Genomic DNA, 25,708 nt, shown 5'->3' with positions numbered 1-25,708 from the left:
TTTGGTCAAGGGTCAACTTCAAGTTCAATCAACTGGAGTCTGGGAACGGGCCTGGGTCAGAAATGACTGCCCAGGCCACCTGGGATGATGCTGGCAGTTCCAAGGAAGCTTGCAAGATGTAGCAAATAAAAATACCAGTTATATTTGAATTTCAGATAAATATCAAATAAATTTCAGGAGAAATAAATAAAATTTCAGTATAGGTATAGTCTATGCAATATTTGGAATATACTCATACTAAAAATTGTTGTTTATCTAAAATTCAAATTTAACTGGCCTCCTATATTTTTTTCTTGTACTATATATTTTAGCTTAGGATTTTTTTTTTTTATTCTGTATTTTATCTGGCAACCCTATTTTAAGAGGCGGGCGAGGCAAATGCCACAAAATGTGTGCTACAGTTGGTAGGCCTCCCTTGCCTCTTCAGAAACTGCCAGCAGTGTAGTCTTGAATATACTATCCCCAGAGGGTTTTATTTCTCATGACATTTATCACATTTAACATGTACCAGGCCCTGTTCTAAGCACTCTATATGGATTATTTCATTTTATCCTCCGAACAAGCCTGAGGGGTGTAGGTTCTATTGTTATTGTCTCTGTTTTACAGTTGGAGAAATGGGTCTAAAAAGGTTAAAGACTTGAAGATCTCACCACTACTAAGTTTACAGCCAGATTCAAGTCCAGAGCTGTTGTTCTCAGTTACTACACAATCCTGATTCCCTTTCCCCCCCACAAAGTTTTGAAAGTAAATATGTTTGAATTAGAGGTCCATCTAATTCACCTTCTGTCTTTTCTAAGCATCCAGTTGTCTAGCTGCTAGATAGAAAGTGAGAAAAACATGTGAAAGTATTTACTAGGACTCCTCCTGGGTCACCATATTTCTCTCAGTACCAGATTGTCCAGTTCTTAAGTATATATTAAAATGTTTCCATCAGATCATATGTAGAGCCACATCCCTCATAATCAGGGTCTAGCCGTTGCTGAATTTGGTAACCTCTAGGCTGTAAAGATAGTGGAAAATCAAGCCCTGCCCCCCACCCCGGCTTCCTTTTTTGGTCATTAATTAGCAATGTAATTTCTTTTTATCATGATAAAAAAAACACATAATGTGAAATTTACCATCTTAACAAATTTTAAATATACAGTTCAGTAGTGTTAAGTATATTCACATTGTTGTGAAACAGGTCTTCAGAACTTTTTCATCCTGCAACTATGAAACTCTTTACCCATTAAACAACTCCCCTTTACCCCCTCCCCCTGCCCCTAATAGCCGCCATTTTTCTTTCTGTTTCTATGACTTTGACTACTTTAGATACCTCATAAAAGTGGAGTCATACAGTATTTGTCTTTTTGTGACTGGTTTAGTTCACTGAGCCATGATGTCCTCAAGGTTCATCCATGTTGTAGCATGTGTCAGGATTTCCTTGCTTTTCAGGGCTGAGTAATAGTCCATTGTGAGTGTATACCACATTTTGCTTATCCATTCATCTGTCAGTGGATGTTTGGGTTGCTTCCACTCCTTGACCACTGTGAATAGAACATGAGTATGCAAATATCTCTGAGACCCCGCTTTTGATTCTTTTGGATATATACACCCAGAAGTGAATTGGCTGGATCATATGGCAGTTTTAGTTTTAATTTTTTGAGGAAACTCCATACTGTTTTCTATCATGGTCGCACCATTTTACAATCCTACCAACAATGCACAAAAGTTCCAGCTTCTTCATATCCTTGTCAACACTTGTTATTTTCTGTGGGTTTTTTTTTTTTTTGATAGTAGCCATCCTAATGGGTATGAAGTGATATCTCCTTATGATTTTGATTTGCATTTCTCTGATGGTTAGTGATGTTGAGCACATTTGCATATGTTTGGTGGCCATCTCTATACCATCTTTGAAGAAATGTCTGTTCAAGTCGTTTGTCCATTTAAAAAATCTGTTTGATTTTGTTGTTGTTCTAGGAGTGGTTATTAATTCCTTATCAGATACATGATTGAGAAATATTTTTCTCCCATTCTGTAGGTTGCCTTTTTATTCTTTTGATTGTGTTCAACTAAAGAATGACATAGTCCCCACTTATATGTGGAATCTAAAAAAAAGAAAGATACAAATTTTATTTACAAACCAGAAATAGACTCACAGACATAGAAAACAAACTGTGGTTACCTGGGGTTGTGGGGGTGGGGGAGGAATAGTTAGGAGTTTGGGATTAACAGATACATATTACTGCATATAAAATAGATAAACAACAAGGACATACTGTATAGCACAGGAGACTATATTTAGTTTCTTGTAATGAGCTATAATGGAAAAGAATCTGAAAAATCTGCAAATATGTGTATGTATATGTATAACTGAATCACTTGCTATATACCTGAAACTAACATCATAAATATAGTACATTTCGGTAAAAACTAAGAAATTTTTATAAAATAAAAACATTAAAAAATAAATAAATAAAAAGGACATAGTCCCAATTGCCAAGTCCACTGTCATGAAGCTTTCCCCCTATGATTTTTTTTCTAGGAATTGTATACTTTTAGGTCCTAACATTTAGGGCTTTAATTCATTTTGAGTTAGTTTTTGTATATGCTGTCAGTTAAAGGGGATGGAGGCTCCCAACCTCTGTGACCCTGACTTTCTTCATCCGTAAATACCCTACTTGGCTGTTTGAAATAAATGGTGCAGAAGCATTTGGTAAACTCTTTCATAACTGAAAGGGATGTTTTGAACGTGAGGGTTTTGCCAACAGTGTACACTGAACAAGTGAAAACCTCCTGTGTGGGGAGCAGGGCTGGGTTTGCCAGAGGATGAGGAAGATATATTTTAGGCATCTTTCTGGGGTAGCCATGCCATGGACTATCCAAGTTCAGGAAACTGGCCATGGGGAAGACCCCTCTCTGCTGACAGTGCCCTTCCCTTGTTCAGTCCAAATGTTGGAGGAGAGACAGATGGTCACATGCTCTTGGATGCTGTGGGAGCCCCGGCCTCATCTGTCTTGTTCACCCATCTGACCCCAGTGCCTGGCCTCATGTTGACCAAATGGAAGGATGAACATGCCATGCAGGGGTGACGGCTGTTTTAAACTCAGCCTCTGTCGTGGGAGTCTGCGACTGGCCTTGCTTTGGGGCCTTTGGTTTTGCAGGCTGCTGTCACGGTTTGACAGGAGTTGAGCTGCTGTTTCTGCCTCCACTGACGCTTGGTGGGAGTCACTTTTATGTAAGATTATTTCATCTCCTATTAATGTCAATGCCTGTGGTCATGAAGGGAAGAAGTAGAATTCCTGAATAAATAACGTCTCACCTTCAGATCTGTAAACTCGGAATCTGCACATTTAAATTTATAATTGTCCTGGGTGTGTTGAATTTCAACTTCAGTGTTTCCTCAATTGACCTCTAATTTCTGGTATTTCAGTCTTTCACTTGTCTTGGTAACTGATTTTCTTTTTTAGACTCTCCTTTGCTTACTGTAGGATTTTTGGGGGGTATGTTTTAGTGCTGCTGAATTTTTAAGCTAACAGATCACTTGTAAAAGGAAGAATCTAGGTTGCTGGGGCATCTTGTAGATTGTGGCTGCAGCTACAGAGATTGTGTGATGATTTAAAAAAACAAATCAGTTCAAGTATCCTGAATTGTTCTCTGTAGACTCCCAACCCTGCTCGAAATAGATCCTGTTCTCCAGAGACCCATCATCTCGGTCCTTCTGGTCCTAAGACACTCAGCGCACAGCCTCATTCCTGTGCTGGCTTACAGGGACTCAAGGGCCCCCTTCGTCACCAGAGTCCTTCAGCACTGCTGTTGGCCATCACTGTACATAGGAAAGAATTTACAATGTGATAGGTTTTAAATGGATTTTATTTTGTACTGTGGCAGTTTTCACTGACAGTCACTTAAGGCTGTCCTGTTTGGAAGGGACAAGTATGGATCCCCTGAACAGGAGGAATACCCTGCAACTTTCCCTTTGCCCACATTACCAATGAAAGTAGACGATATCCCCACCACCCAGTGTCAGCAAGTCTAACCTTAAGGTCGGTCTGTGGACTCCCCCTACCGCACTTAATATAAAGTAAGTCCCAGGCATCTTTCTAACTTAATTTTAATAATTAAGTTAAAAATAATTTTAGTAATAATTAATATTTGTAAATATTTCTGTAAATATTTGTATGTATCTCTTTAGAGATGAAGGTTTCTTAAAAAAAAATCTAAATGACATTAACATACCTAAAAATTTAACACTAATTCCAGTTCTCATCCTGGTGGATCATGTGGCCCCTTACAAGATCAAGAAGGAATGTTATCTTTTAAGGAGTTGATGCTAGAAGAATGTTGCTCTTTATGGTTGACCAGGTATTCCTGCCGACGGGGGAGGTTTGGTTGGTGCATAATGCAGAAACACAGTGCACGGTGAGGGGAGAGAGGAAGCCAAAAGGCAGAGATGAATTTTTTATGTTTAATGTTTTTTGTCTTGCCATAAAATATGAGTTTTATTTCGCACCTGATTTCACAGAGTGGCCTGGTTTCCATCTCCACCCCCCAGCCTCCACCACCCACTTATGCACCTTGTTCAAGGGTCATCTGGGCTTGGTAATTTCATATGCTGAAGAGTAGGAGAATCATTCCAACTACTTTGGGGAAGGGGTGGGGATTCCCAGGAATTGGGCCTTCACCCTCTTTTTGACCTTTCATGGTTAGCCTTGAATCTGTCATGGCGCCTGTGGGTGTGTCATTCACCAGGCCAGGACACTCCAAGGTGTGTAATGAAGTTCAAGTTCCCCTGGAGGTCGAATCTCCAGCCATCTTGGGCCTCCAGGTCTATTGGGAGTTGACTTTTCTGCCACCTTGGTGCTAACTGCTGGGTCATTCTTTTCATGGCTGTGCCCTGCCCCCTTCCTTCCTGTCTCAGTGGCATCCTTGCTCTGTGGGTCTGGGTTCCCAGGTTACTCCTGGCAGGGGTACCTCCAAGTCCTCCCCCTGGGGTTCTGGCTCTCTAATCTCAGTTTGAGTGGCAGGTTCCCACCCTGTTCCAACTCTGTGTTTCTGAGACTTTGTGGAAAGAGTCTGGGATGGAGTCAGAGGTCTGCGCTGTCTAGCAGGACCCCAGCAACCACCCATTCCAGTTCCCGGTGTCTGCAGAGGCTCAGACCACAGCTGTTGTGCCCCACGTGGGGCACCAACACTGACCCTCCTCCCTCTACCACTCTCCCCGCTGAGTGCAGCCAAGCCTCTACCGGTCAGTCCTGATAGGTATTATCTCCCCGTGCTGACTCCAGGGCCTCTGCCAGCTCCAAGGGCCTGAGATTATTTTCAGTCCTTGAGGTTTTTCTCAGTCCAGAACTACTGAGTTTGGGAGCCTCACCCCATCGCTTCTCTTGCATCCTACAGAAATCAGGGTGAAATGGCCCACACCTGCCGTGGCACCATCAACCTGTCCACCGCGCACTTTGACACGGAGGACTCTTGCGGTATTGTGCTGACCAGCGGGGCCAAGACCTACCACCTCAAGGCCGGCTCGGAGGTGGAGCGGCAGCAGTGGATCACTGCCCTGGAGCTGGCCAAGGCCAAGGCCATCCGCATGATGAGCAGCCACTCAGGTAGCAAGTGCTCGACGTGGTGGGTGGACCTGCAGGGTTGTGGGTCTGGAGAGAGTAGGGATTGAAAGCGTTTGGGGGAAGTGGTGACCAGTAGACCCAGGTGAGTCCAGACCAACCCCAGGAGGTCGGAGTGTGTGCTCACTCTTCCACTCAGCCCTGTGCGACCTCAGCAGTAGGACGTTGGGTGGTCGGCGGGGGTGTAGGGGTGGCTGGCAGTTCTTGGGATGGAACTGTTTGTGGTGGGCTGGGCTGTGTGCACCCTTCTTCACACAAATCTGATTCCTGGGCTTCAGCAGAACCTTCAGAGGCTGCAGTGGGTCAGCTGCAGCAGCAGCAGTTGGGGTGGAGACCGGGGTGGTACCCCTGCACCTCAGGCTAGACTTTTTCTGAGGTCCATTTTGCAGGTTAAAAACTGTTTAACCAGAGCTGCTGCCTTTGCCAAGGTGGAAGGTCAGCTCAGAAGTCCTGAGCAAGACATTTTATTTTTTACTTTAATTTGTTTATTTTTTAATATGTAATGTCTTTATAAGATTCATGAACCAATGGTTTCAAAAACATACGCAGCAAAGCCTGCCCTTGACTCTTATACCCTCGCTGCCCACCTCGTTCTCCCACCCCTAGGCAACCAGAGCTTCTTGTGTCTTTGCATATGTATTCAAGTAGGTACTTACTTTAAAATAAATGCTGTCTTCCACCTTGCTTTTTTTTTTTTCCATTTAGCAATAATGTATCTTGGATTTTTTTTTCCTATAAGTACGTAAAAAGCTTCCGCCTTGTTTCTACAGTAGTACAGTACTTCCTTGTATGGTTGTACTCTAGTTTACATAGCCTGTAGCCTGTGATGGACATTTAGGTTGTTTCTTTAATTTGCTATGAGTGGCTGTGCTGCGGTAAGTGACCTGGCATTTCATTTCATGTGTGTACAAGTATTAAATGAAGTGTGTATCCCAGGAAGTGGTGTTGCTAGGTCAGTGGGACCCTGCATTTGTAATTCAGAGACATTGTGCAGTTGCCTTCCACAGGGGTCACACCATTAGATGCCTGCGGCCAGGTATGAGAATGCTGACCTCCCCAGAGCTTTGCCCACCCAGAGTGACAGCAGATGTTTCTGATGGTTGAAAACTGTGTCCACACACAGGGAGGGGGCACTGGGAAGCTACAATCTTTTGAAAGTTATAAACAAAAGGTGTGTGTTTACACAGACTTGTGTGGTTGTTTTTAGGCAGGCAGGGCTCCAGGGGAGGGAAGTTACAGCCCCTGGTCTCCAGGATTATCTCCTAGGCTGGTTTGGGAGACAGAGAGCCCTGTGGAAGGAGCTCTTGCACAAAGGAGCTAGTGATGTCAGTCGCCTGCATTGGGGTCTCTCCCCCAGCGCTAGCTTCTCAGTGCACGTTGAAGGTCACTGAGTATCAGTCGAACCTTCTCTTTTAGTCTCTCCCATTTGGAGCATGGGTCCCCCTGTGATGACTTCCTTGGGGTCAGCACTCGTGTGGCTTGGGTATGTCAGCAGTGATGACAAGCTTTCCCAGGGGTCCCCAGAGTACCACTCCACTTCCCAGTGAAGGAGGGTATTTGGGGGCATCTCAGGTCTTGGCTGCACCGAGATTCCCAGCAGGACCTGTGGTCTTAGTTTGGATGCCTGTGGAAAGCTACTGTGGCAAGTGATGTGGCCAGTGGTGTGGCTGGACTCAGGACAGTCCCATTGGTCAAGTGCAGGAGCATTGCTGGTCATGAAAGAACTAGCTGCTTCTTACTAGCTTCTCCTAAGTAAAATAAGTAAGCAAATAAATAAACTCATTTTTAGGAACGTCCTGAAAATAATGTAGCAGGTAGCACTTACTGGATTCATCATTCTGGATCAATTTTCCTGGGACAAGCAGCAGGCAGGGTTTCTTTTAAGGCTGGCATGGAAGTACTTTTTAACTCAACTGGACAGCGCTAGGGATGGCTAGCGTGGGCTTTCTCTGGGAAAGGTTGGGACCCTGGAGAGAGCAGCCTCAGGCTGACCTGCCTTCATTTCACGTCCCTTAGGCATGGGCAGAGGCTGGAGGTGCAGCACATGTCTTGTGTTCCCAAAGGGTTAGCCTTCTGGGTAAGGACATGGGACAGACATTGAGGTACAATTCAAGGTAGTACATTCTGTGTGTTGGTGAGAAATGGTCAGATTCCTCTCCTTTTGGTGTTTTGAAGCACAAATAAACTAATGTATGTGAAGGAGGAAGCTTCAAGCTGATACTGTGCTTTTATAGAAAGGTTGGGGCCATCTGATTATTTCTTTAAAAATAACACTTGTGGTGGCTTCTCTGCAAGGCAACGCCCTCCTCCCACAGTTCTCAGGCGGATGTTGGAGAGTTGTGGTTTGTAACTTTTCACTTGGAGTCAGCCTCGGGTACCCATAACTAGGGGAAGACTGCCTGGTGTGGTTCTCCTTGAGTCTGGCTAATGGCAACCAGCTGGGTCAAGGACGCAGACCCCTGTAGGTCATCCTTTGGCCTGTCTGTCCCTTCCGAGACTGTGGACCACCTCTCATCTGGCAGGAAGTCTACTTCATACTCCACTTACCTCTTGAAATCATCTCTTACTCTCCAGCTTTTCTGCCACCTGGTAATCCAGGTGCCGTCCCCTTAGCTGGGTGTCTGCAAAAGCCTCCTTCCTGTCCTCCTTCCTGCAGCCAGTTCTCCAAACAGCAGGCAGAACGATATCTTTAAAAATGGGAATTTGATCATATAACCAGACTGCTTACAACTCTTGGGTACTGTAAACCAGCTAGACTTAACAGACATATCAGAATACTCTGCCCAGCGACAGACACATTCTTCTCAAGTGCTATGGAACATTCTCCAGGATAGACTGTATTTTAGGCCAAAAAACAAGTTTCAGTAAATTTTAAAAGACTGAGATCATTCAAAATGTCTTTCCTGACCACAGTGGAATGAAGCTAGAAATCAATAACAGAAGAAACACTGGAAAATTCACATGTATGTAAAAATTAACACTCAAATGACCACTGATTCAACGGTGAAATCACAGCGGAAATTAGAAAATACTTTGAGATTAATGAAAATGAAAATACAACACCAGAATTTATGGGATGCAGCAAAAGCAGTGCTCAGAGGGAAGTTTATTGCTGTAAAAAATATGTTTCAAAAGAAGGGAAACATCAAGTCAGTAATCAAGCCTTACACCTTGAAGAACTAGATAAAGAAGACCGAACTAAACCCAGTAAATGCAAACACAGCAGCGCTCACCAGCCTTTCAAGACAGCCTTTCTCATTCTCAGATTCACAAGCCTTTTCTCATGTGTTATTAAAAGAATCCGTGTGAGGGAGTGTTATGGATCCCCAGTGGGTCAGTGACCCCTCGATGAGTCCTTTGTCTGCAGTCGCAAATGCCAGTCAAATAAAACCTGGTTCTGGATAGCCGAGCGGGAGCTTTATTCATTGATCAAGGCTTGGAGAAGGGAGAGCTCGTGCTCTGAAGGCACCTTCTCTCCCGGGGAGGGGAGTAAGGGAGGGATCCTTCTGCTCTCAGCGGTGGGTCTGGGTGACAGAAGGACGTGGAGTTTTCTGATGTTCTGATGAGTCCAGCAACCCCAGGGCTGAATGATTTGCCATCTAAGTAGCTTCTGAAGTCCTTTGTCAGTGGAAAGCTTTATCTGGTGTCTGCAGCTGCCACCTGGTGGCTGGATTGAGGCCCTCCTGGCATCCTGTGGTAGGGCTGGCTAGTGTCTGTGCCTTTGCTCACTTACCTGCCTTTTTAAGGTGCCTGTGGGGTCATGAGAATCTGGTACTTCTGAGAGAACGCAGCGGAGAATGACCTTCCATCTAGGCAGTCCCCCACCCTCCCAACCCCATGAGAAGGGGAAGGACCAAGACGCAGGGCTGTGCCCACCTCCAGCCTTCAATTCTCTGTGCCATTCGTTCATCCAAATCTTGGCATCTTGGTGCCCCTGCTGGGCTTGCCCTCCACCCATCTCAGCCCTCAAGTCCCCTGGGGCCCTTGGCCACAGAGCTTGTCCTTAAACTCCAGGCCTTGTCCCCTGATTGGCAGACCCTTACATTGTTAGCTGCACCTTGACAAAGGACATCTGGCTCCATGAGCCCAACCTCACCAGGCCCTGTCCTCCCCACACCGCCCAGAGCCACCTCTGGACCCTACAGTGATCTGAGAGTCAGAGGCTGGCCCTTTTCCACCACAGCAGCCCCCCTCCCAGGGCCCCTCTTGACCTCTCTGGCTCCTCCAGCAGCTGCCTTCTTTCTTATCTCTCCTTGCTTGGCCTGGCTCTGTGTCCATCCCTCAGTCCCTTCTGGGTTGTCCAGCTTCCATCACACCCACGTGTCCTCCACTTAACAGCGGGGCAGCCAGGAGCCAGACTGGCCTGTGCTTGAATCTGGCTGTGCCGCGAGCCAGACTGGCCTGTGCTTGAATCTGGCTGTGACGCTTATTAGCTGAGTCACGGGGGCAAAGTCACTTGTCCACTCTGTTTCCTCACCCTAAAGTGTGTCCAGTGATAAAGGCTTCTTAGGGTTGTCAAGAGGGAATCAATTAAATCAGTTACAGACTGCTTAGCACGGTGACTAGAGCATGGTGGCCACTCAGTTATTGGCAGTGAGGCAGCTGCTCTTTTGAAGACCCTTCAGTTCCACGTACTCTGCCCTCAGGCAGGGGTGGTTGGGCCCTTTGCTGAGTCACACAGGCAAGTCCTGGGGCAACCCCTCCTAGTCGGACGGACCAGCACCCCCTCAAACCCAGGGCTTCTGCTGGGCCTTTATCAATGCCTGCTCCCTGGTGACGGCCCCCTGCCAGCTTCCTCTCCCATCCCTCAGTGGTTCTTAAAGTCCACATCACTCTGTGTATCCTCACCACTGCCTCCCACCACCCAGCAAAGGATCTTGCCTCCTCCCCTCCTCCTTGCTTTTCCGGAGAAAAAGAAGTTCATAGCCTGGACCACCTCAGCTCTCTGCCATCAGACTTACTGGTCTCCCTGCATCAGGCCCCTGTGGGACTCCAGTGAAGATGTTTCTCCTCTTTGAAGTAGTGCCCAACCCTGGGGACCACTGCCTTCCTCTTCCCTAGGGACCTGGTCCCACTGCTGTCCTCTTCTCTGTCCTGGCTTCTTCCCCTGACCCACTGCCCACTGCCTTCTTCAGGGTCTTAGGTCACTTTCCAAACCTGGCAGTTGGCCAAGGGGTGAACCTGCGTGTCAACCTTGACCTTGCCCTCCTTCACCTCTCACGTTCTGTCGTCACAACAGCCTGTGAGCACTGCCCGTGAGCAGTTTTGCATCTGCCTGCCGCCCTCCATCTGCGTGGCCTCCACCTTGGTTCGGCCGCCTGACCTGGAGTCTGGACTCGAGAGTCTTCCAGTAGACTCTCCAGCAGCCTGCGTAGGTCTTCTAAAATACAGGGCGATTCCAGGCTGGGTAGGATAAAGTAAGAGTGCTTCACTCTGTGCAGCTGGAAAACCTGGACAGGATGCGTGGAGCTGCTGTCTAAGCACCCTGAAAGTTAACTAACCATAGGAAGATTGGGGAAGGCCAGAGCTTGAAGGAACACAGAACAGATGGTGAGTTCAGTTTTTTTCCTTTCCAGTATTTTCCAGCCTGGACTTGGGAGACCTAGAAGTGAACGAACAGAAGTCCTCTCTCTTACAGGCTGTATGAACTGCAGTTTTGACTTCTGCCTCTGCTTTGTCTCTCCTCTGCCCTCCAGACCTGCCCAGCTTCCCCTCTCCTCATTGGCACACCGTCTTGCTGCCCTGCCAGCTGCATGCTGACCCTCTTGCCTGCAAACTCTCTTCCTTACACCCACGCCCTTTCCACCTTCTGCTTCCCCTTAGGTCTGCTTGCCCTTCAAGGAGAGGCCATTCTGGAAACCCTCCCTGAGCTGCCCCCTGCCTGGGCCAGATGCTTGCTCTCTGCCACCTGGCTTAGCCTGCGGTAGTGTAACAGTTAGTGTGAGCACGGGCTCCTGGAGCCTCCAATTCCCCGCTTCTCATTCCGCTGGAAGCTTCAATTATGTGCATCCCAGTGTCCTTCTAATTCAGAGATTTCTAAGTCAGTGGGAGCCAGCCTGCCTGGGTTCAAACCATGGCTCCCTGAGTATCTGTGTGACCTTGGACAAGGGGCTTGCTGTCTGTTGCCTCATTCCGTCCTCTAAAGAATGGGCTTCGTAATAGAACCACCCCTTGGAGGTGCTCTGAGGACTCAGACAATGCATGAAACGAACTGTGCACATGGCTTGGCAAATGCTCAAGAAAAGTCAGCTGTAGTTATTGGTAAGAGTCACCTGGGCAGCTTTAAAATAATACAAGTTCCCAGGTCCCCCTGCCCCAATAAGTCTGAGTGAATGAAAGCAACACTTGAGGGCTGGGGGCGGTGGTGGGGGCCACCTGCATTAAAAAAAGATCTCCCTCGGTTCGGATCGCCAGACTTAGCAAATAAAAATACAGGTTACCCAGTTTAATTTGAACTTCAAATACACAACAATGTTTTAGTATACTTGTGTTCCATGCAGCCATTTGGACATATACTGAACTTTGTTCATTGTAATTCAGATGTAAAGGGCATCTTATATTTTATCTCCTTGTGTTTAATTTAACAGCTGCATCCTGGGGGCCTTGATGCTTAGCCCACATGGGGGCTCTGCTCCTGACTCACTGGGTGGGTGGGGTCTGAAGTTGAGCCTCTCAGTCAGAAAATAGAGTATCCTTTCACTGGGCACAGGGGGGAGCTAAAGGACGGTTAGTTTGCCTTGCTCATAAATCCATGTCTCAGCAAGTGCCAGCAGGTCGGCAGGCTTACAACATCCCTCTCAGTGCTTGTGAACCATTTTTTTAGAAGATCTTCAGGTCCACCTCCCAGTGGGGGCTCCAGGAGGCTCTAAGAAGTGAACCCAGAGCTGCCACCTCTCTGTCTCGGGCCTTACTTCCAGGGGGGCTAATCCAGCCCCTCAGGGCTCCCTCTGTCCTGGCCTGCTCCCCCAGGCTGCCCTGCCCCCCACATTGATGTCATAGCCCTATTCTGATATCACAACCAGGCACTTGGAATGATCCCAGGCAACCCAGATTCTGCCCTCAGAGCAACTGAGGCTGGCGTTTGAGCAGGGGGGGAAGGGGGACTTGGGTGGCTCATAGCCCGAGGGGCTGACCCTAAAGAACATCTGGACAGCCTGCCGTCCTATGAGTTCAAAATGAAAATCCTCTAAAAGGTAGGACTTGGAAGGCTCTCCTGCTATCCTTACTGGCTGTGGTCCCTGAGGTGGAAGTAAACCCCTGGGAGCATGGGGTAGGGTGTGTTCTGGCTCTGGAAACAGCTCCTGGAAAACCAGCTGCCTTTGTGCCGGGATGCATATGGCTTGGGGGAATGGTGATCTTGCCTTGGTCCACTCAGCGTTCTTCCCATTTGATGGAATGGCTTCCCGAAATGCGGGGTTACTGACTTGTTGGAGGGTACTGTTCCTTTGTCCTCAGAGAATGCCTGCAAGTCCTGAGACGTGGTGGCTTCTCCTGTGGCCACCTCCTCCATCCTCAGTCCCCAGCAGCTGTGTGGGGACAGGGGTGTGTTTGTCTCAGGACAAAGGAGAAGCATAGCCTCATTCAAGCTGTTAAACCCCAGATCCCTTGGTCCCAAGGAGGTGAAGCCCCATCCACCCATCTGGGCAGAAGGTGTAATGAGGCCTCTTGTGAGCTCGTTAAGTTAGTGAAACGTTGACTGGAATGGATTAAACAACACACACATACACACGCGCACACACACATACAAACCCTGAGTAATTTCTGTCTAACTTTGGTGGACGTGAAGGGCCCCGGGCGGGCAGGCCAGTTGCTTCTCCTTTGCGTCTTCAGCAGCACCTTGTGTGGAGTTGCTGCTCAGGACATGTGTCAGTTGAGGGAGGTGCAGGTAAAAGCCTCAGATAGCACAGTTGGACTCAAGGATGCTGCAGAACCCCCGGGGATGGGATTTTTTTTTTAACCTTTTGTTGTTATGGAAAATTTAAGACATAAAAAGAAGCAGACAGAAGTCTCAGGAACCCGCACATACTTGTCACCAGTTACCACCTTGGTCTTGTTTCTGCGCCTCCACCCTAATCCTGTGTCATTGTGAATTTTTGTCAATATTTCAGGATGTAGCTTTAAAAGACAAGGATTCCTTATTTGACATATTCAAGGTACTTTGATCACATCTGAAAAACTGACAGTGCTTTGGACTGAGGTTTGTTTAAAGGAACCTGTACTCTCCCGGGTAACCTTGAGGATATGAGGGAGCGAGAAAAAGGGGTGTGGGGCCTGAGAAAGGGAGACACGTGTGTGCTTCCAGCAGAGAAGGCTGAGCTTTATTCCGAGTCCAAAGAAACCAAAGGGGAAGTTATCGCCCTCAGCTGGGAGGGAATTCTGGCTCTTCTCAGAGAAGCGAGACCTGGCACGGAGCACAGGAATTTGGAAAGATGGAGACCTTCTCCTGGCTCGGCCTTGCTAGGGGCCTGCAGGGTAAAGTGTGGGGCATGGGTTGGAGTTGGTTCTCAAATATCCACATTAGCAAAGAGGCAAGAGCCACCAGAAAGGAACTTAGTGAAGTGATGGTATTATGTTGTGTAAGAGGCATTGGCAGTTTGGATTTAGATGTGATCCTGTGACCCATACAGATGGCAGCGGCTTACCCCCGAGGGACCTGGACTCGTAGAAATCAGTGCTAGCTGCAGCAGTCCAGGGTAACTGGGTCACCAGCAGAGTTCGAGTATGTGCACAGAATTCGAGCAGATTGATGTTCAGCTTTCGGAGAAGCTGAGTTGGATTTTTGCAGCGAGGGCAGTGTTTGTTCTGACCTCGCCTCTTCCCACAGGACCCTCTGCCTGCCAGCTAAGCCCAAGAGCCGGCCCAGAGGTGGCCCCCTTATTTCAGTAGAAAAATAGATACTCTGATGTGTTTGTGTTGGAGGCAGTCTTCATAAGAGGATTAGTAGGTCAGAGTCATTAGACCAAAAAGAGTAGACAAAGTGACTTGTCTACATTTGATGTATTCTTACCACTAAGATGCTTTAAGCATCATTTTCCTGCCAGGACAGTTATCCTGATTACTGATTACTTCCTTTGTAACTAACAGGCATAATAGCACTTACCTTTGTAATTATCAGATTCCAAAAGCTTACGCTTTGTTGCCTCCTCACCCTGGAAGGCTTCCCAGACCTTGGCCTGGGTTGGCACTTGCCTGTGTTAGGTGACAGTGGTCTCTAGGGACCACTACATCCTGGGTCTCTTCTCACACGGGAAGGATCGAGGCTGTACCCATGTGCCAGCCCTTAGTGCCCAGAGGCAGGAGGAACATTGTGTCCGTATGTTTGGTGTGCAGGGACTGTTGGGTGAATGGAGGAAGGGATGGAGGGAGGGGGAGAGAATGAGTGAGGGGGAGATAATGAGTGAGAGGATGAGTGTGAGAAGTGGGTGCCTGGTGCTTTGGCCACAGGCACTGTGACTCCTTTGGTCCATACACTTTGGGTGCAGAACCTCTAGGTCGTTCAGATAAATTTGGGGGGTCCTCACAGAGCCAGATTTGAAGAGCAAGTTCTTCCAAAGAGCATTACCAGGAGCATGAATGGTCAGGAGGGATTTCATGTGACTTTGGGCAGCTAAGCTGGAGAGACCACAGCGAGAGCAGCTGTGTCCTTTGCAATGGACCATCCAGCATTGGTCACTATGTTGATCCCTCTCGCTGCTGATGTTCACATGATCTCATGTAGGGGCTGGAGACGCGGCTGTGAGTGACAGTGCAGGTATCTGAGTTGTGCAGGATCAGTGTGTAGTGATCTCATCTCCTGAGCACAGAGGGCCCAGCACCCAGCAGCCAGGTCCTAACCCCCCAGGGGGTGGCTCCTGAGAGCAGGAAGGGTCCTCGTGGGGCAGGTCCCCAGGCTTTCCCTTTCTCATCTCAGAAGTAGGGACAGTCCCAGTCCTGGCCCAGTTGACTTCATGGGGTGGCTGCAAGGCCAGATGAATGTGTACAGGAGCAGCTGCAGGGCTGACTGTTGGGGCTGTCCTCAGTGGCAGAGGTGTCCTCCATCGGGAGATGGCCACTGTGGAGAGCATTATCACTGAGTAAGTCCTCAGGAGTCAAGCTAGCCAGGGGGCTTTTGTTAGGAATGTGCCATTTTCCAGGACCATTCTGTCAGAATGCTGGAGGGGAAAAGAGTATTCTTAAACATCTCTGCCTTTTAAGAAAAAACCTTTACTGTTTTGTAAAAAGACTAAATGGAAAAAGAAAAGTGCAAACCATACTGGAAAATGGACCAAAGCAGGAAAAAATCACCCCAATTCTACTAACTTAGAATTGATCATTGTTACATCTTTATTGAACAGCATTCAAAACATTTCTTTATGCATGTGTTTGCATTTAGATCTAGGTATACAATTTCACATCAGTGGGGAAATTCCCCATATTGGCTCTTTAAATTCAACATATTGTGGACATGCTGTGCCAATAAATGTATATCTGTGGCATCACTTTTTATTATGGAAACTTTCTAATAAGTTACATACGTGTATGTATATATATATATATATATACATACATACACATGTACACATATGGTCCCATGCTCTTAAAGCTCACCTTTCAACAATTACCAATTTATGGCCAATCTTATTTCATCTCATTCCATCTTCTGGTCCCTCCATTATTTTTTTTACTGTGGTAAATACACATAACATAAAATTCACCATTAGTGATATTTTGCCATTCACAATGTTCTGTAACAATCACTTCCAATTCCAGAATATTTTCATCACCCCCAAAGGAACCCCATATCTGTTAAGCACTCACTCCCTATTCCCCCTTCCCTCTGCTACTGGCAATCACTAATCTGCTCCCTGCCATTATTTTAAAGCAAAACCAATTTGCAAACATTTTACTGTGTTATCTCTAAAAAACAAGAGCTCTTTTAAAAGGATCAATTCAAGACCAATATCACACCTTAAATAACAGTTCTTTTCAAATAACTATAATACCATTTTTAATGATGCATAATACTCCATTGATTGGATACAGCATAATTTAATTAAACATTTTTTAGCCATTCAGGTTGCTTGCAGTGTTCCTCTCATATCCAAAAAAGCATTGGGACAGGTGTTTCTTTTTCTTTTCTCACTTTTTTTTTCCTTTCTTCTTTTCCTTTTTCTCCTCCACTGCCCCCCCCCCCCCCCCCCCGGCAGCGTATGATTATTTCCTAAGGGTAAAGTCTTAGAGAAAGGATTACTAAATCAAGTGCATGCTTTCCATTTTGATGCTGCTGGCGAGTTATCCCCCATAAAGGTTGTTCCAGTTAACACTCCCTCACCAGAAAATGCAAAGCTTGATTAAGGGAAGGCACGCCCACAAATATTCTCATGTGAACCCTTGCCATAACTTACCTAGAAGTGCCGCTGGCTTTTCAGTTTGCACAGAGGTGCTCCCGTCGCAGTGGGGCTCGAGGGCTCCCAAGATGCTATCACAGCTCAAGGCCATCAACTGATAAGCCAACACGGGAGAAAAATGCCGCCTCGCCCATGGTGACAGCCCACGCGGCCCTTGCGCCGAGGAGGGCACCAAGCTTTCTGGAAGAGTGATGATGGCAGCCTCGTGAGCAGAAAGACAGAAGGCCCCATTAGCTGAGCCAGGCTGGTTCCGACATACTCATCCGTCTGGTAGCTGGGAAAGCCGTGGGAGGAAATCGATGCTGTGTTTCAGAGGAGAGGGAACTGGCGAGTAAAATCACCTGCCGCTCTTCACTTAAACTTGACTTCCTGTGCTATTAAAATATTGCAGTGATAGCAAAGGAAATGTAAAAGAAGCAGTGAAAACACTGCAGACATTGCCATCCCGTCCCCGCTCGCACTGCGCACGCGCACACCCACGCATGGCGGCGGTCGCAGCCACCTTCCAGGAGCTCTCCTCTCACCAGGCTTTACAGCATCAGTGTTCTGGGGAGTGCTCTGCAGCCTCGGTTGTCACTTTTTATGCTTGCGTCTGCCTTGTGGAGAGCCCGGCCCAAGTTTTTTTTACCGTGCTATCCTCTGGCTGGGCACCAAGCAAATTCAGGTTTTGGCCTATTGTGAGCTAAACGCCCCAGGGTCTGTGTCGTGCGCGTAGCTCCCCTCTCTTCTCTGATATCTTCCCAGAAAAGTTGCATTGGGTAGGGGGTGTGATGGTATTGTGGCTGTTGATTCCACTGTCCCCTAGCCTTACCGTTTTTAAGAAGGGGACCAGTACACCCCAGGAGGGCACATGATCATGTAAAGCAGAAGTGAAGCAGCATACCATATGTATAATCTAGAAAGAATTATTCATATATTGAGGGCACACGATCAAACTCTTTTTTCGCATGGGTGCGATTATAACAACTTGGTGGTCTGACTCTCCGTGCCCGCCACTGGCGCATTCCACAGACATTTGACAGGTGCTTCCAAAACGTGATCCCAGGCTGCTCTGCCACCTTCCTGCCTCAGCCGCCTGGGCCTCCCTGCACTTCATGGGGTGCACTTGTGGCTATGGGAGCTGGACAGATGTGACTCCAAGGAACAGGAACCCACATCCTGCCTTTCTCTGCGAGAGCCCAGAAAGAAAGGGAGCATGTTTTTAAAATATGTACGCAGTTTCTTTCTAGAATGAAGTAGCAATAGAGTGGAGGGGACAGCGGACGGGTTCAGTTGTGTGCTTGGGTGATGGGGCCCGAGGCAGGAAGACTGTGGCCTCTTTGGTGGTCGGGTGCTCTTTTCCGGGCCAGTGGGTCATCCTCGCTACCTGGCCCTGCCCCTTGCTCCTCCCTCCCTCACACCCCTACCGAACTCCTCTGTAGCACCGAAATCCAGCTTATCCCCACCCTGCGGTCTCATCTCTTGCTTTTCAGTTTTCCTTGGCTCCTTATTTTTCCTTTTAGACATGTATTTCATGTGTGCCAGTCAGATTCTCATTTAATATGAAGCAAAACCCCTTAATCTATGTATGGTCTGTTTAAAACCAAATGAAGATGCCTGAGTAGAACGATCATTCAGGCTGAGCACTCAATCCTTACAGGGCTCACAAGCCCCGGCGAGCAGAAAGGCATGCTTATTTAGTGTTATTTAAAAACTGCAACTCACCCGATACTGTTTTTCTGGATTCCTCTGCCAGCACTTTTGCAATAAATATGCTACAGTGATCCGTCTCCTCTCAGAATATGGCAAGGTGATTATCCAGCAGCAGGTGCTGGGGACAGAGTCAGTCACTAGTGCATGGCGTGGCTGCTGAAACTCTCACCCGTGGGTTTTCATCAGCCTCGACTGTGTAACAGCCCCTTCGCTTGTGAGATGGGAATAAATGCCAGAGTCGCGGCTTGGCCATTTTCCACCTTACGCTGTAATGCACCCGGGCCACTAAAATACTGGTAAACCCTTTTAATCTGATCTCTTTGTTATTTATGAATTTAATTTCTGTGACATCACTGCATTTCAAACAACCCAAAAATAAATGCCATGCACCAATTTTACTTTAATATTAAAAATGGGAATTTTAAATCTCATTAATACATGCACATAGGAAAGGAGTAGTGAAAGTAGTGCTAATAATGGAAAGCGGAGCCTCACCTCCTCCCCATCATTCATGTATTTGGTTAGTGCTGTGGTCTCACTCACGGTCATTTGTCCTTGGGCTCAGACCCCAACTTGAGTTGTGGGTGTGGAAAGGCTGGTTCCTGGGAGTGTCTCAGCCAGGGTGCCCAGCATCCACCTCTCCCCAGGAGCCTTACTTCCCAGAGACATGCTGACTATGGGTTTCTTTGTGTAAGATGCCCCAAAAGTGCGTTGAAACATTCTGACCTTGGGCTGGAGGGAAATCCAAGTGAAGACTTTTGCAGCTTCACCCTTGCAAAGGAAGCACAAGGAGAGGCACCTATCCCAGCCTGGATAGTCAAGGAAGGCTCTCTGGAGGAAGTGATGCATTAGCTGAGACCCACAGGGCCGGGAGGAAGTAGCCTGGTGACAGTGAGTCGCGTAGCCTGGTGAAAGCGAGGCCCAGAAGTGGAGGAGAGCATGATGGTCTGGACTGATGAGGACAGTTCACAGGTGGTGGGAGCAGGGAGGGGTGTAGGGGGTGGGGATGTCCCAAGTTGAGGCTGGAGAAACCAGCAAGGGCCAGATCATGGATCATGAAAAGCCTTCCCCCCAGATCCTAGGGGCTACAGGGTGGAGAGTATGTCAGAGTGAGGCCAGACAGTGGCAGAGGGGCCAGTGGATCCAGGTGGCAGGCAATGCTGGCCAGGGGTGGTGGCAGTGGGGAAGAAAAGTACTGGGATTTGAGAAAGCTTCAGGGGCAGAGCCAGGCTCTGTGTCCTGTTTGTTCCTTATGGCGTCTGTGGTACCAGCACCCAACAGAACTGGGATCCCAGCTGTGTCACTTTGCAGCCACATGACCTGGGACAAGTGATCTAACCAGCGCCCCTCCCCCCTCAGTCCCAGTTCCTTTATTTGAAGAATTGGGCTGTTGTGAGGATATGTGAAGTGTCGGCACTGTGCCTGGCCCTTATGGCACCAGTACAGGCTGCAGTGGCGATGGTGGTAGTGGGGACAGTTTGATCAGCTGCAAAGTGTCCTGTGGATGATGAAAGGGGAGGGAAGGAGTGGTGCCCGCTCCTTTGATGCACTGTTTCCCCAGCATCTTGTCAATCCCTCTGCGACCATGGCCGAGGCACAGGGTGCAGAATCCCACCCAGTTCGCAGGGGGCTTTTCCTGCAAGGATAACCCTTCAGTAGTGAGCCCCCAGCCCTCTGCAGCATGGAGAGTGGGTGGTGGACGCTGTGCTCAGAGCTGGGCCCTGGGCTCTTAGCCACATTCCATCCCTTTTACTCGGGGCCCTCAGTCCAAAGGCCGAATGTGCTCCAGGGTGACTGACAAACCAGCCGAGGCCTTTGGTGTGATCGACTTTGACAGACTCAAAGAGGAGCATAAAATGACTTTGCTATGGCGCAGACTTGCAGGGCTCCTGCAATTACATGTCCCCTTTCATGTAAAATTAGATTAGTACTGCAGCTCCAGTATAATGAGTCTCTAATGCCAGGGAACGTGGTAATTAATAAGTTGTAAATGTTGACTTTTGATTCAAGCCTTCTTAGGGGGTGAATAATTAATTTTTAATAGCTTTGGGCAAATCTTCATGCAGTATCCTGAAAGGGCGAAAAAAATGGCTTGGCATCTGCCCATTAACTGGATGCCTGACCTCTGCTGGCGTCTCAGAGTCTGTGCCATAAAGGAAGCATGAAGATTGTGCTCCCAGTGATGGTTGTTGTCCCCTCTTGAAAGAGCTGCCCTATTTTTAAGCTTGAAAGGTGGCTCTTGGAGGGTTTACTGTACCATCTCTGAGATGCATCCCGGAGACTGCAGGGAGAGGTTCTGAAAGAAGCCCAACCTTGACCAGAGGGCAAAGTCCTGAGTCTGGCAAGCAGGTGGGGGACCACGTTCTCTGCAGACTCAAAGGCCAGAATTTGGGGGCATTGAGATGGGCCTCCCTTAGAAATGACCTGGCCCATGTTCTTTCCAGATTGCTTGTCTTCCAGTATTTCCAGGAGCTAACACAGGCAAATGAAGTTTCTTCTCCATTGACCCCATCAACTCAGCTCAGATACTTACAGAGAGAAAAATCAACTTACGGGGCACACAAATATCCTGGGAAAAACTCGAAAGAGCCCCAGGACAACCCAGTGCTCTCTGGGGGGATTCACCACATAGAACAGGTGTTTGCTTGGGCTCCCGAGTCCACTGGAGACCCTAAGGGGAGAGAAATGGTTTGATTGGAGGTGGCTTGGGTGCAGCCCTTCCAGAAGTCAGCCTCAAGGACCAGAAGGTGGATTGACCTCAGTTCTAGCCCCAAGAGCACAGGGCAGAGTGAAATTTTCTCTCCTTGAGATTCTTTCCCTGTAACAGCTTTGCCTCCTCCTCTGTTCCCGTTTTAGAGCGCAGCTTAATTTTATTTTGTGCTGTGTTATTTAGGGGTAGGAGGGATGCAAATCTCGGTGAGAACACGTGTTTCTTGTGCACCTCTCCGTACATGAGATACTGGCTTTCATCAGAAACAGAGGTAGCAGGGGTGACGGTCTTCCTGCTCCCAAGCGATCGGGCTACAGGAGGAGGGTTTGGGGCCCTGGGGTTGGCAGATGTGTGGTTCTGTCACAGCGGCCCACTGGGTGTGGGGTCCTTGGACTGGAGCCAGAGGATGGCTGGATGACACCTCTTGAGGGCTTATTCTCAAGTTCACCCTCAGCCTGCAGGCATTTCCGGGTCAGGAGAGACTTTGGATCTGTAGCCCCACATGACACTGCTGTTGACCACCTCCACCCCCTTTTAAGGGAGAGAGAGAAAGAAGGGATAGAAAAGATTTGACAACCTGAAGCAGTGTCAGTTTTGTAGCGGTTTTGGCTGCCTCTGCACGCGCGCGCACACACACACACACACACACACACACACACACACACACACGATCCCATGATGGATTTGGAGGGAGACAGGAAAGAACAAAGCCAGAGGCTCCTTGTTAGTCTTGAGAATTCAAGTTCTCAGCTTGGGGGCTGGATTTGAGGAGAGAGAGAGAGAGAGAGAGTGAGTGTGTGTGTGTGAGTGTATGAGTGTGTGTTTGCTGCAGTGTCTACTACCACTTGCTCTCATAACTTGTGTTCCTGTAGCTTTCAGGCGATATAAAATAGCAAGACTCTAAGCAAAACGCAAAAAACAAGCCTGAAGGGATGTAGCAAAGTGCATTTTACCAAAAGAGAGAGAGAGAGAGAAGCGAGGGAAGACTGGATAGGTTAAATTTTGTTTGTTTGAGATGCGATAACTTGCTGAGAATCCACTGGCAAATGTGGTTAAGGGTCGTTTCAAGACCGGTAAGCTTTTGGATCAGCAATTTAAAAATCAGTTAGTGGGTGTTTCTTCTGTTATCTCTCTGCTTGCCTCATTGATCACACAGCTGCCCTGAAACTAAAGGGAATAGGATCTTCCATTGCTTGGAAGGACTTTGACAGTCAAAGCCAACGTGCACTGGTCTCAAAAACTGCCCTTCCCCAGGTTGCGAGAGCTTACGTAGATCGGGGGATTCTAGATACAATCAGTCCTGTCTCTTTACGATATCTGTGCCGCAGTCTTGTGAAATATGTTGTCAGTCTTAATTCTACTTTGTGGATGGAGAAAAATGTATAGAATGGGAGAGTGCCTTAGCGAGCGCAGAGCAGCGAGACTGTGAGGATCACAGTCATCTCCCAGGGTCAGGTGCGGGCCAGTGGGGCTTTTAGGAGCCTCTGCGGTGAATGGTTTGATTTAGAACCCAACTAGCCACCTCCTCTAGGTAGATATCACCTAGGTAGATATCAGCAAAATACAGCAATAGAGTCAGAGGGCTGATGATAAAAAAAAAAAAATCTGTAAGCATTTATCAAAACAGCAAAAAACTTACGTGTTTAAGAACCACATACAGAAGCTTCAATCATCATGGTTTGCATGCTAAGAAATAGTTTATGAATACAGGTATTTTTTTTTCCATTTACCACCTGCAGCATTGTTTACTGAGGAGACTGAGGTTATAAACCTTCCTGCAGTTGCTTCCCACAGACATCTACTTGCAAGCCCATGGGTAAAAAGTTTGCATTTATATTTTTTAATGAATCGTCTCTTTGACATTTGATTAGTCATTGTGTCTATGAGTGAATCATTCATAATCTGGGTTTGCCTCTAGCACATGGCAGTTAAAGTCATATGAATAGAAACAGTATTTTCAAGCAGAATGGAAAATACTCTCGCCAGTTATCATTGGTTGACAGCATGTTTTATGGAGGTTGATTGGCAGCTGTTACAAGTTTTGGTTTGTCTTCCTGTCTGTTGTGGAGAAAATGAACACGCAAGCCTCAAGGATCTTCTTCACGGCACTTGGAGAACCCAGAGTCTCTGACACTCCCCAGCCCGCCTGCCATCAGAGAGGGGCTCCACGCTCGTGAGAGGAATGTTAGTAATTGCTGCCGTGTGCACCTGCCATGTGCCTGGCAGGTTTACATGCTTTATGTGCAATCTTCCAAGGACCTTGCCCACGGTCACTGAGCTAGTGAGTGGCAGAGCCTGGCTTTTGGACCCAGGTCTGTCTGACTGCAGACTGTACATCCTGTCTACCATGTTGTCTGAAAACTGAAAGCAGGAATGATTAAAGTTCTATTTCAGCTAAAAGGATGATTTAAAAAATGATTTAGATTGCATACCAATGTTCATAGAAGCATTATTGACAATCGCCAAAAGGTGGAAGCAGTCCTAGCGTCCATCAACAGTCAGTGGATAAACAAAACATGATAAATCCACACAACATGGAGACAGCCCAAATGTCCATCAATGGATAACTGGATAAAGAAGATGTGGTATATTTATACAATGGAATACTACTCAGCCATAAAAACCGACAACATAATGCCATTTGCAGCAACATGGATGCTCCTGGAGAATGTCATTCTAAGTGAAGCCAGAAAGAGAAAAATACCATATGAGATCACTCATATGTGGAATCTAAAAAAAAAAAAAAAAAAACACAAACCAAGCATAAATACAAAATAGAAATAGACTCATAGACATAGAATACGAACTTGTGGTTGCCAAGAGGGCAGAGGGTGGGAAGGGATAGACTGGGATTTCAAAATTGTAGAACAGATAAACAAGATTATACTGTATAGCACGGGGAAATATATACAAGATCTTATGGTAGCTCACGGAGGAAAAAAGGTGACAATGAGTATATATATGTTAAGGTATAACTGAAAAATTGTACTCTACACTGGAACTTGATACAACATTGTAAAATGATTATAAATCAATAAAAAATGTTAAAAAAAATGATAAATCCGCACAATGAAATATTATGCAGTCTTCAAAAGGAAGGAAGTTCTGACGCTGCAGCATGATATTCCTTCTCTCTCATTGTTTAAATAATTAAGCATTTTTTAATGATTTAATTCTTTCCTCTATCGTTCTTATTCTTACCTTCTTTCATTCTTTTAATAAAAGAGACTATAGTATGAATGTTTGATGTATTATAGTCTACTTTAAATTGTACTTTTACCACTTCCTAAATAATTGAAGAACCTCACAAGTTAAATTCCATTTATCCACTCTCCTGCATCATATTACTGTTGTTATATATTTTACTCATGTATGTTGTAAATTCCACGAAGCACTATAATTGTTACTGTTGTTTTAAACAATATTTATTTATAAGTAACTACATTTAAAAAAATAGTTTTGATGTTCTTTATCCCTTTCTGTATTTCTTTGCTTCCACCTGGGACCATTTTTCTTCAGTCTAAAGAACTCCTTTAGTATTTCTTGTGATGAACGTCTGCTGGTGGAGAATTTGTTGCTTTTTGAGTCTTTATTTTGCCTGAAAACATATTAATTTCACCTTAATTTTTGAAGGATCATGTCACTGGGCATAGAATTCTAGATTAGCTGTCCTTCATTCTTTACTTCCTTTCCTCCTTTTTTATGTTTTAAATATCCTATTGTCTTCTTTCTACTATATTTTATATTGAAAAGAAGACAATCGTCTTATTACTCCTTTGAAAATATCTCTTTTCTTTTCTCTAGCTGCTTTTAAGTTTTTTTTCTCTGTATTTGATTCTCAGGACTGACGATGATGTGGCTAGGTAAGGTTGGTTTATATTTTTTCCTTCTTGGGGCTTACTGAGCTTCTGGATTCTGTGGGCTAGTTTCTTTCATCAGATTGGGGAAAACTTATGGCCATTATTCCTTCCCAGACTGCTTCTTCTCTCTTCCCACTGTGGGACTCGAATTACACATATGCTGGACCTTTTGACTGTCTCCCACGCGTCTTGTATGCACTCTTCTGTCTTTTCCATCTGTATTCTCTCTGGATATTTGATTAACCAGGTTTTGAGTTGATTAATTGTACTTTCTGCTTTCACCATTCTGCTATGGAACCTAGTCAAAGAAGTCTTAATTTCAGATACTGTATCTTTAAGTCGTAGCATATCTATTTGATAATTTTTTTATAGATCTCCAATTCTGTTGAAATGCTCCACCTATATATCCATCTTGTCCTTTTTTTTTTCCTCTTTTGGACTTGTTATCATGTTATT

General features: G+C 46.5%; 1 protein-coding gene and 1 long non-coding RNA gene across 6 annotated transcripts in view; one reads left to right on the top strand and one right to left on the bottom strand.

The window, feature by feature from the left end:
* Positions 1 to 25,708, top strand: part of OSBP2 (oxysterol binding protein 2) — a 117,035-nt gene that overhangs the window by 22,459 nt on the left and 68,868 nt on the right. For all 5 annotated transcript variants that reach the window (XM_014559329.2, XM_032471517.1, XM_032471518.1 and 2 more), the window contains one exon: positions 5,380 to 5,588. In XM_014559329.2, the coding sequence (XP_014414815.1) occupies positions 5,393 to 5,588 (196 nt within the window). In that variant the 5' untranslated portion in view covers positions 5,380 to 5,392. The remainder of the gene's footprint in view (positions 1 to 5,379; positions 5,589 to 25,708) is intronic.
* On the bottom strand, positions 15,454 to 21,272 carry LOC116660923. The gene is made up of 3 exons (XR_004316586.1): positions 21,263 to 21,272; positions 20,518 to 20,520; positions 15,454 to 15,696 (listed from the first exon to the last, which is right to left on the bottom strand). It is a non-coding gene; the product is annotated as an uncharacterized LOC116660923 (long non-coding RNA).

This window comes from Camelus ferus, chromosome 32 (assembly GCF_009834535.1).
Source record: "Camelus ferus isolate YT-003-E chromosome 32, BCGSAC_Cfer_1.0, whole genome shotgun sequence".
NCBI classification, from domain to species: Eukaryota; Metazoa; Chordata; class Mammalia; order Artiodactyla; family Camelidae; genus Camelus; species Camelus ferus.
Note: the sequence above shows the minus strand (reverse complement) of the source record. Positions and strands in the feature narration are given on the sequence as shown.